Raw genomic sequence first — 12165 nt, 5'->3', positions numbered from 1 at the left:
ATGTTGGACAACCAATGGAAAACAATATGCCATATCGAAAATAGTCTATGCTCTTATTTTTTACGTGGACGTGCATAAGTGGTCATCATTACGCAATGAGTCCTTTTCGCGTGATTTGTTGCCTCGCATAACAAGCTGGTGCTGTGTGCATGACAAAGACTGTTTACACCAATATTCGCTCAAGGTGCCCCATAAGCTGCTCAGTGCAGCTTTTTTGCCTGGTTTCCTCGCAACCTTGTTGCGCAATAAACTCAATTCAGTTCAATATACAGCTAATGACTATTTCGAAACGAAGCAACGAGAGATGGTTTAACGTTATAATCACGCACATTTTGTTCTTTCGAAGAAAAGTCTTGTTTACACCTTTTGTATTGGTGTATTTATACAGCCAGCTGGGGCCCTTCAAGAAATTTTGATACAAATACAATGAATGTAAACAGTGTATTACCCCCCTAACACCACAAATTATACATTTTTGAAGAAAAAGGTTGAGAAGGTAATAAAAAGGTCACCAATGTAATATAACCATATCAATATTATTAATATTTACATGCTCCAGATGTAGTATTCACACTATTAGCAAATAAGGCAAATTATAATACACGCATGCCTGAATATATGCAAGAAAGTGTGATAGTCATAAAATAATATAACAGCAATCATTCCCTAAAAAAAACGTGGTTGATCCCTCTGTCAAATGAATCGGCATGTAGCACAAAAGTAAAACGTGCCTTTAAAGGGTTAATTAAATGCTTACAGTACATTGATAAAGGAGTGTTTGCCGAATGTATGTTTCGGTGTTTGGCAGCTATAGTTCCATTCAACGTAGATGTATCCTCGTTAACGCTTGGTACATCTGCATCTCGACTACTAACATCCATGATAAATTTATTAAACTATTGTGGTATTTGTAGATGTTAACCGCCAAAGCCTATTCAGACAAAGAGGCGTGACAGCAATATAGTAAGATTCCACGTCGCATATTGGACGTGGAAATTCGGCTAAGGGCGCCATTCCTCGGCCTATTAAGGTGTGATTGAAATTTAAATGTTTGAAATTTGATTTATATATATATATATATATATATATATATATATATATATATATCCCGGCGGACGAGTGAGGTAAGTTGTTAGCCCCCCCCCCTCCCCACTCACGAAGGAGTTGGTACGCCACTGTGCGCTATACCCATATAAATGATGAACCCCAACCAACTAGCCTGGCAACGCGCCTTAGCAAAGTGTTTCCGCTTGTAGAGTTGTTCAAGATATTTTACCATGTCACTTTTGAAGATAAAAGCTTTATATACCAGGTAAGTTTGATCAGTGACGACTGCCGACCCCGCCTTGTAAGACCACTTTTTGAGCAGTTCCCGAGGCCCTGGGAGAGATGCAAAAGAGCAGAGTCAATGCGATGAGCCCTCGGTGAGGTTGGCGTTAGTTGGGTTTGTAACAGTCTGTCACTGGTTTGTGACAGTATGGCCGAGCTGTCTGAGCTCTCTTTGAGCTGACCGAAAACTGCAATTACCTTGCGGGACGTACACTGCCTAATCACACGGCAAATGGCAGTTTTCGAAGCGAGATTATCTCAACTAGGCAAATAATCTGTTTAAGCCAACGAAGTGGAAAAGGAAAGGGTGTCGAAAAGTTTCTCAACTATCATAAATACCCAATTTATTCTATGCATTAAAAACATTATTTCTTCTACGAAGTCCTTGCGACTGCTTTTTTACCATATTATTCTTCGCAGAAAGCAGGCATCACGTAATTTTTATATTCATGTTCCTTCTGGGGAAAAAAAAAGAAAAGTTTCAGGCAATTGCACTGCAAGATGCGTCCATTGAGTGGTATTCACATAGCCGCTCTTCTAATTACAAGAGCTAACTGAATTTAATGTAATGAGATTATACTGCAAAAAGAGATTTTCATTTTGCTTTCTTGGCAAATTTCATTTGCATATCTGTGGGTACCTCCTCTGTTTCTCACTGTTTGTCCCATCTTGCGTTGCAATTCATGTAAAATGAAATGGATTCTAAAAAAAAAGGAAAGTTGACAGCCACCCACTTCCATAACCCTTCTGCCACCTTGCAAGATTGTGAAAAATGTATTTGCGAAATGGTTTCTAATGTAGGGTATAGTAGCTTATTGCAAACTTTTCAATGTTTTTTTTTATTGTGTTTGCTGATGTCATCAAGCTCATAGGTGTTCTCTTCTTAAATGAGTTCTTCTATTCTGTTTACAGTGACAAAGCCGTCTTCGACAACAAGAAGGCTATCAGAGGGGGAATTCCTTTCGTTTTTCGTAAGTTCTAGTGTTTATATTTTTTTCCAGCAACTTGGTAGCTGCATGGGCTTGTTCCTACTGCATTTTTAAGAGAAAACCCTCCCTCTTTTTTTTTTGGCCAAGAAACATTTTAGGAAATTCTTCGAAGTTTCTTTTCCAGGTAAAAGCCTTACATCTCTAGGTTTAACACACACGTGAGCTTTGCAAACGATCAAGTGAGGGTGAAAGCTGCTTGTTATCCTTGTGGCACTCGCATCAGTAAAAAAATTTTTTTATAAGCACGGTGATCACGGGACATACGGAGGCGGCCGAAGAAGCCGCGATAGCCCTAGCAATCGCCACGGTGCCGAACGCTACGATCGTAATCAGCGACTCGCAGGCAGCAATCCGCGGCTTCGCGCGCGGCCGCGTCTCGCGGGAAGCGGCCCGCATCCTTAAGATGTGCGGTGATGGTGACTCAGCGTCGCGATCGCCACAACAAAATTTAACAGTCTTCCTCCTTTGGACCCCGGCACACACCGATGTCCCGCTTCCGGGCAACGAGGCGGCCCACGCCGCGGCTCGAGGTCTCACTCGCCGAGCCGCGGCACATTCCGTGGCCGCCGCCTCCGCTCCCGAGAACGGGGCTTCTGATCTGCCGGATCGAGACACTTCGACAGACACGCAGCGACAACACAGACCACAATGGTCGTGGGGTGATCGTCTCATCACGTTCCGAGATATTACGCAACACTACAGACTGGAAAGGTGAAAGTTCCCGCCACCGCATGACAAATTAAACAGACACGATGCCGTAAGCTATCGCTTACTACAAACCCACTCTTACCCCAGCCCGGTCGTCTTACGCCACTGCTACCCGCACTTACACATTACCGATCTATGTAAAGCATGCGGGCACAGAGCAACGCTGCGCCACATGCTCTGGGAATGCGCCGATAACAATGGTCGAGAAACGGCCGCCGTTCGCGATGCGCCTATGGCGGCTGCCAATACCAGGCAACAGGAAGCCTCGAGCTCACTCGTTCCCGCCGCCGTCCCGTCTGTGGGAGCCGCGGGGGACCTTCTCCGTCGGCGACGCCGCCGCTGGGAGGCGGCGCTCAGAAGCTCGGAGCTCAACGACCAGCTCTGGGCTGTCCGACAGGCCGAAGATGCCGCCCGAGTTCAGGGACTCAGCGCCGCCATCTGAGGCCACCAAGACCAAGCTGCCGGCCAAGTTCTAATAAAGTTTCCTCTCTCTCTCTCTCTATAAGCACAAACAAACATCACATGACCGATTGGGCTGCACTGTCACTTCGTATTCGTGATGTTCATGTAATAAAAAGAATTTTAAAAGGTAGCGGTGACTGAATATAAAGGGCCCTGTAAAATAGCTGCAACACATGACCTTTGCCTTCGAGTCTTTTTAGGTGAATGCATAGGGGACCCTCAAGTCTACTTTTCTCTCTCCTGTTTTTATTTTTGTATCTTGTTCTCTATACATCAAGACTTCATCTCGTATTGTCTTCTCTTGTAACCATAACTGTAGTAGACATTCCACTGATCCATTTAAGTCAAAACTTGCATTTCATGTAAATTCTAGTCTAAGTGCATGCATTAATTACTTGTCGAAAACATGCACTATGCAGGATTACAAAAGGTCGAAGTCTTCATTGATTAACACTATAGTTTTTTTTACATACTACAGGGAAATTAGTTCAAGTTTAATAGGACGGGAAAAAAAATGTCTGAATCTGAACCGGCCAAATTACGAGTTATGATCGAAAGTTTCAAGAAAACAGCAAACAAATTTATATTACCTCAATGCACTTTCATTTTCTTAAGTAGCTGAATCCTGTACTTAGGTACTCAGCATTGCAGCGGTTTACTCTGCAATTTCCGCCACTCACGACTTTGTTCACAATGGGATAGCGGCTCAAGACCCCTCCGTCTTAACTTGAAACACGCTAACCCAAAATTTAAAATGTTATCATTGTGACAATATGGTTCGTGCTGATGGCAATGCAAACTGTTCCGCCTTGTTTTGGTTGTTCGTGAATGACATTTTCACCCATTTCATCACACATTTGTGCTGCTTCACGCACAATGCACTGCAAGAATTATCCAAATCAACTTGGTTGCTCCAGAACATGACTGAATTAACAAAATTTCAGTGTTTATCTGAGTTGGGCAGAGGCACTTGAAGGAGTATTCTTCAATACAAACATAAAAATGCGTGCACTGAAAGCCTAAAATACAGATACTTAGATGCATTGGTCTTTCATGTAACAGGATATTTCTGAAGTTCTTTTGCAAAATGACAAAAAAATGTATTCCGGTATGCAGAAACAGGAATGCAGATACAAGCATAGAAATACCAGAATACTTTGATTTAAGGTACACTGATGCTTCGAAAAAAGATTTGTTAGGCACAAGACAATATTGTGATTACACTCAAACCTCATTCTAAAAAGTTGCATCTCACACAAAATTAAGTTTGCCATATCCAAAAATTTGTTTTAAAGGTTTATTCCTAATACTATAACTATTGCAAGACTATGTATGTTTAAGTTACTTTGTGATAACTGATAGTTTGTTATATCTGTGCTTGTTATATTGAGGTTCGAGTGTAATGCTTCACTGTATTCAAATTTTCAAATCAAGCATATTGCTAGAATGGCCGCTGAATGCCAGTGAAGGAAGAAAAAAGTATACATTTATTCTAGGCACAATATCTATATTGCTGAGATGGTTTTTGCACTTAAAGCAACAGCAGCTTCTCAAATAAGCTTTCATTTAGGCAACTTTGGTTTGGTTTCAACACGAGACTCGTGAAATGACTTGCTGTGTGAAAAAAAATAGGAGTGCAGCACCTGCCTTGAAAGACATTCATATGTGGAGCATGGCAATACTGCCTCTGCAATTCTGCATCGAGCCCTTTACTACATAAACCTTTCTGTGCATGTGGGGAACCCTTTGTGACCTCCTACTGTATCGGGAACCAGCGGCGCACATTTGCTTGGCACAGCACAAAAGTCTTCCTTTACTTCTTCGGAACAGGCGAGCTCCTTTCTATAAAAAATGTACCAAAATACCTGTACAGTATCACTGTGTGATCGATACATCCTATGAGTATTTCACTACTGAGATAAATACATTTTCTGTGGAACTGTGGAACTTTTATGGTGTTCGACTGCCTGTTGTATAACCTCAACAACGAAGAACTTCTTCAATGTTCATGATTCCTATTAAATAAGCCGCTGTCTCCCTAACCAAGATAATCGATATTTCTCGTGTTAAAGGAAGTATATTTTTATTTTAATATGATTGTAAGCAAAACCTTTCTTTTCTTTTTTGGAAGAAATGGTGAAGCTAGAGAAAATGTGTGATTTTATTACATTTTTGACAGCATTTCTTGCACTTATACAGTCCAAGCAAAAGTATTTGGTATGTCACATTTCATGGAACACTTTGTAATCAGTAGGGAAAGTTTCAAGAAAGCATTGTTCGATAAAAAAAATGATAAAAATGTTGAAGTTCGTCCTTCAAACGCACCCGGCATTGCGGCATTACGCCATGTTGCGTCACTATACGTGCTTCAGGGGTGGAAGTGATGTGCCAGTTGCATCCTTCTGACCTACTGCGCTACTATAAACAGCAGTTTACTTATTTATTTATTTATTAGTGGAACCTACATCGCCCAAGTGGGCATTATTGTAGGGGGGTGAGGAAAAAAAAAGCAGAATTACAGTCCAACAAAGCGCACGTTTCGTCGTCGAAAACGGCATACATTTGCGCAGCAGCTCCCGCGCATTCGCAAAGAGCACACATCTTGTAGTGATGAACAAAGAGCTTTGGATGGAAGATTGGCAACACACGAATCCAAATTATTCAATTCGCGAATGGTAAAAGAAAAAAAAATTGCAAAGGCACCAGTCTGACAGCCGACCCCAAGTTTTTTTTTTTTTGAGTGATCATTTTCATGTGACACATCGTGTGAGCTCATCATGTATCCTCTTGTTAATGGGGATTTCATCACAGAATATATAATGGAAAAGCTTTATTCACAAAAATTTTCTGCGCTGCTCAAGATGCTTACATCCGAAGTTATTCTTAACGCATGTAACACTGGAGTTAAAATTGTTGTTATTACTGACAAAGGGAACCGGGCGGTTTTGTAAGCTTTGAAGTTTATAGATTAGAGTTTGACCTTGAGGATCCCACACTGTTCAGGCATATTCAAGGATAGGTCAGACATTTGTAACATGCAAAGCCTCTTTCAGACTTTTTGGGGCAGACTTGAACATGCATTTAATAAAGCTTAACACATCGTTGGCCTTGCCAATTACGTAACCTGTATGCTTATTCCAAGATAAACAGGCAGAAAAGGATGCACCAAGGTATTTAAAATGTTCAACTGCGTGTGGAACGTCAAATTTAGCAGAGACTTATTATTGACCCGGTAACACGCATCGGATACGGATACGGTTCGGTCACATTGCATTTCAGTTCATGCGTATTGCTCTATAGCACCACGTGGACGAAATGCATGAATGTTGTTAAGGTAGGGTTTGTGTATAGGTCAACCTCATCATGCAACTCTTGTAACAGCATAGGCGTACCAGCTGGGGGTGAGCAAAGGGAGTGCGAGCCCCCCCCCCCCCCCCCCCCCCCCCCCACTGAGAAAAGTTTGGGGCTGAGCCCCCCCATTTTCAACAGTGGTCACTCTTGGCTGCAAGCTGGAGAAACAAACAAGTTTCTAACAGCACGTAGCTGTAATACTTAGTGAACAAAAACTAAATTTATCCTCTCCCTACTGTGGTGCTCAGAACGTCTCTGCTGTGTTAAAATAGCACAGAAATACGTAATTTGCTTACTGCAGTTGAGAATGAAATGAATTCCCAGCCAAGCCCGGTTTCCAAAAAAGAAAAAAAAAGTAAAATTCAACTCTGCTGCAGATCCTTCTCATTCATGTATAAATGCGTGCTTCACTGCTTGGCAGATTATCGAAGGCCGACGCTCTATGTCTGCTGCTATCAATTTACAGCATGTATTGCTTGGAGAGTAATGTCTGTGGTTTTCCAGGCACAGGTTCAGCCAAATAAAATATTCAATCATGAAAACTGCATCCGCTGCCTCCATTAATGTCACAGACCCCCCCCCCCCCCCCTTATTATGCCCGGTAACTCTACAAAACGCCGTCATAAGAGAAAAAAGAACGGCCGCTCTAGGGAGAAATGCATGCTCATTTCGCATAATCTTTTCCTGTTTACAGGGCACCATGTAGAAGGGTGGTGGTGGTGGTATATTTATTTCTGCCAGACGAAAAAAAAATGTTTAAAAATATGGAGGGGACCTGTACAGAGACTGGTTGCACTATTTCAGTGGAGATCGGCCTACGAGGCGTTCACGGAAGCTTGCCGAGGTAGCGCGCGCACGCCAGCGATCATGTCCGCATTGACTGCGCCCTTAGAATCAAAGTTCACAGCTGCTGCTCAAGCAGCCCCTCCTTCTCCCCCACTTCTTTTCATGCTCGTTCAGGATCGGTGGCGTGTTTCCCCGGGTGAAAATATTCTAACTGGGAACAACTGACGAGTTCAAATGATTTATGGTCAAATTCTTAGTGGGGACCGGCTGCCAACAGGTTTCAGTTGGAGTTCTCTGGCAACTGGTCCCCACTGGGAATTGGACCATGAGCTACTTGAACTAGTCCCTGCTAATACCCACTGGCTACTGGTCCCCACTGGTAATTAGACCACAGACCACTAGAACTGGTCTCAATTTTTTCCGTTCGCCAGTGGACCCCTGCGTTGCATATAGCCGAAGAAGCTTGCCATTGAGACTGGACTCCATTTATTAGAAACTTCACAGATTATGCACAGGCGGTGAAGCATTTAGATTGCTTTCTTGGCAATGCGCAGACGGTTGCAATTTGATATATACCATCTAAACAAAATATTGACACTTTTAGCAAAACTGTAATGACTACACATGAAATTCTGAAATTCTGTCAGAAATTGAAATTCAACATGCAACTAGTATTGACTTATCCATAGAAAATAATGGAGTGTGCCCTTCTGTAAAACTGACATTGCTCTCAATCAAAACAAAAGTACTATAGTCGCAATCACAGGTAGCTCCTGTTAGCAGAAACTGTGGCTCTTGATGCACACCTCCTAATATGTGACTACATTGATGAACATACCATTGTCAGATATTTTTATGAACCAATCATAAGTGCAGTCCTGTTTAATTGTGTCCTGCAACGTGGCATTGCAGCTTTCTATAGATCTCTCTATCATACAGTCAACGTTTATGAATAAAAAGGCTTACCTTTAATTTATACATTGGTAAAAGGTACAGATACAGTGTAGTAGAGTTTATAGCCTTGTACTGCAATTATTAACACAATGAACTTGTGTCTCGTACAATTACGAACTCTAATTTTTCCGAGAGTTCTTACAAAGATCACAGGGCAATAATTTAACACTATCTGTAGGGATCTCGTCTTGGTCTATTCAGATTTTTCAACTGTCGAGCTTATTTGCACTGCAAAAGAGAAAAAGAAAGAAAAGCATTGGGCAGGAAAGCCGTAGTTCACACACAGACAACAAGTTGGGAACATTTAATTGCTGAGCGAATGTGTACCTTTTTCTAGTACTTCGGATAGAGCTACAAGCCTGCACAAGTATACGTTGTAGGGCATGCTGTTCAGCACAAGTATTTCGAGACACTCTTTTTTTATGATGCTCCAAAACAAATGGCAGCAAATTTACAGCAGCAACACATTACAGTGGTGTGTCTAAAGCAATAATTGTTTACGAGGCAACGTTCCATCATCTCCACGCTCAAAACACACTGCGTATTGCCGCATGAATTCGCGTGGTTTTCGTGTGGAAGAGGACGAAGAGGTTGGGGTTGGAACAGTTCTTCTTTTTGTCCTAGCTTGACGAGCAGTTCTGCGGAAGGTTTCCTTGAGTGAGACAAGATTGGTGACAAGATTGGTGGAGCTGCTGGGTACGACAACTGACGACGCACCCCATGCACAAGAGCCCATCCAGGAGCCGGAACACAAGCCCTGTGCCCGTGGACACGCCAGTTCACAGAACAAGCCGCCGCCAACGAGGCCTACCACCAGAGACACCGGCACAGCTTATCCATAGAGCGACTATGACTTCGCCTCAAGGCGTCATGGAAACTCCTACGTCGTCGGCACCAATTTATTGCACTGTCCAGAACCCGCTGATGCCTAGTCCCTTTCACGGAGAGCTGTTTGAGGATGTGGACGACTGGCTGAGCGAGTTCGAACACGTCGCAGCGATCAACTACTGGGACGAAGCCGCCAAACTCCGCAACGTCTACGCGTGTTTGAAAGACGGCGCCCGAACGTGGTTCATGAACAGAAGTGATGTCTTGACATCCTGGCGCGAGTTCCAGCATCGCCTCTTGGAGACCTACCGGAGCCCCGACCGCCGCGATCGTGCTGAACGTGCATTGCATTCACGCATCCAGATGCCTAATGAGACCGTCACCATGTACGTGGAGGACATGACGCAGCTTTTCAGGCGAGCGGATCCGGCAATGCCAGAAGAAAAAAAGCTACGCTATCTGATGCGAGGCGTGAAGGAGCAGCTTTTTGCTGGTCTAGTGCGGAGTCCTCCGAAGAGTGTAGCAGAATTCCTGACCGAAGCCACTACGATGGAGAGGGTACTTCATCAGCGGTCAGCCCTACTCAACCGGCAAGTGAATTCTGCATCACCTACTGAATTTTCCGCCAGCTTCGGGAGCAACAGCATTGAGTGGATTCGCGAAATCGTCCGCTCCGTCGTCCGCGAGGAAATCGCGAAACTACACGGGGCGAGACAGCCGGAGGTAAGCAGCATCACCAATATTATTCGGGACGAGGTCCAGCAGGTGCTTCACAGCCGTCGCCCTCAACCAACGGTTACAAATCTAGAACCACCTCCTGCGTCCACTGATGTTGGGAACCGCACATATGCCGAAGCTCTGCGCACTTCCATGCCGGTCTCAAGCCCTGCAGTCCCAATCCAGACGATGCCGCCAGTTTCAATTCAATCTGCGCATGCTGGTTTGGACATCGACGGTCGCCGTGCCCCTCCGCGGAAGTCCGATATTTGGCGTACGTCGGATAGAAGACCCCTCTGCTTCCATTGCGGTGAAGCCGGTCACATCTACCGGGAATGTCCATACCGACAACTTGGACTGCGCGGTTTCTCTATTCATTCGCCTCGTCCCCTAGTTGGTCAGAGGCCAAGAGAAATTGAGGACTACCTCGCGCAGCAACGTCTGCCTTTCCCACGGCGTCAATCGCGGTCTCCATCTCCACGACGACCCGCAGCTATTGGACCACGTCTCAGTACGATGGCACGGGGACGTTCCCCAAGCCCTCGTCGGGAAAACTGAAGGCAGCGACCTTCGGGGGCGAGGTCGCTGGGACTAAAAGTGCGGAAGACCTCCTATCGACGCTTCCACAAAACGCTGCAGACATTGAATTGACGTCTGAGTGCAGTGCGAGAGAAATGCCGGATTGTGCGTCTGAACCCAGTGGCCGAGTCTCACTCGACATTCCCGTGCTGATAGACGGTCTTCAGGTCAGCGCATTGGTGGACACAGGTGCAGATTATTCTATTATGAGCGGAAAATTGGCAACCAGTCTTAAGAAAGTGATGACACCTTGGAATGGGACGCGTATTCGCACTGCTGGAGGCCACGTTATTACTCCATTGGGTCGCTGTACCGCAAGAGTGGAAATACGCGAGTCAACGTTTGTGGTAACCTGCCTCGTACTACGCGACTGTTCTCGTCAGCTCATCCTTGGAATGGACTTCCTTCGAGAGAATGGCGCGATCATAAATCTCCGCGAGCGAATGGTGACTTTCTCGACGCAACTTGCAACCGATCGAGGCGCTGATAGCTGTAGTAGACCTGCGCTGCGTGTTGCCGACGAAAGCGTGACGTTGCCTCCCCGAGCGACTGCTTTCGTAGAAGTCACCTGTGAAGACCTCCAAGACGGTGACGTGGTCGCCGAGAGCAACGTATCCCTTTTACTGCTTCAAGGTGTGTGTGCAGTGCGAAGCATTCTGCGTGTGCGTGACGGACGGTCGCAGATACTCGTCACAAATTTTAACTTCGAGCACCGACATCTTTTCCGCGGCACCACCGTGGCCTTCGGAGACCGTGTAGCGGATGTCACCGAGTGCTTCGCATCCGAGGAAATGGTTGATGGAGATAAGTTTCTGGACCACATCGACGTCAGTTCGAAGCTTTCGGACGAGAAGAAGGCCGCACTGCATACCCTGCTGAAGGAATTTAAATCTTGCTTCGCCTCTTCATCTAGAGTCGGTCAAACACCCCTCATAAAGCACCGAATTATTACCGACGATGATGTTCGCCCAATCCGCCAGCAACCTTACCGTGTTTCGGCTAAAGAACGCGAGACTATACAGACGCAGGTAAAGGAGATGCTTGACGACGGGGTGATACAACCGTCGAGCAGCCCGTGGTCCTCGCCAGTCGTTCTAGTAAAGAAGAAAGACGGAACGCTGCGATTCTGTGTTGACTACAGGAAACTCAATAGCGTCACCAAAAAAGACGTCTACCCGCTTCCACGGGTTGATGATTCTCTCGACAGGCTACGACACGCGAAGTATTTTTCATCGATAGATTTGAAGAGCGGCTATTGGCAGATAGAGGTCGATGAGCGAGACAGAGAGAAGACAGCGTTTGTAACTCCCGATGGGCTTTATGAATTCAGAGTTCTTCCTTTCGGCCTCTGTTCGGCTCCCGCAACATTCCAGCGAATGATGGATACCGTCCTCGCTGGCTTGAAGTGGCAAAGCTGCCTTGTATACCTTGATGATGTGGTCATCTTTGCCGAGAGTTTCGA

At 45.0% G+C, this 12165-nt stretch overlaps 1 protein-coding gene across 3 annotated transcripts in view; it reads left to right on the top strand.

Moving 5' to 3' along the window:
- The window catches only part of LOC142765277 (uncharacterized), a 96203-nt gene that overhangs the window by 7014 nt on the left and 77024 nt on the right, over positions 1-12165 (top strand). For all 3 annotated transcript variants that reach the window (XR_012884133.1, XM_075866012.1, XM_075866011.1), the window contains one exon: positions 2242-2300. Coding sequence is in view for 2 of the 3 variants with exons in the window: in XM_075866012.1 (XP_075722127.1) it covers positions 2242-2300 (59 nt within the window). In the remaining variant the exon portion in view is untranslated. The remainder of the gene's footprint in view (positions 1-2241; positions 2301-12165) is intronic.

Source organism: Rhipicephalus microplus, chromosome 6 (genome assembly GCF_043290135.1).
Source record: "Rhipicephalus microplus isolate Deutch F79 chromosome 6, USDA_Rmic, whole genome shotgun sequence".
Classification (NCBI taxonomy): domain Eukaryota; kingdom Metazoa; phylum Arthropoda; class Arachnida; order Ixodida; family Ixodidae; genus Rhipicephalus; species Rhipicephalus microplus.
This window is presented reverse-complemented; position numbering and strand designations above follow the sequence as displayed.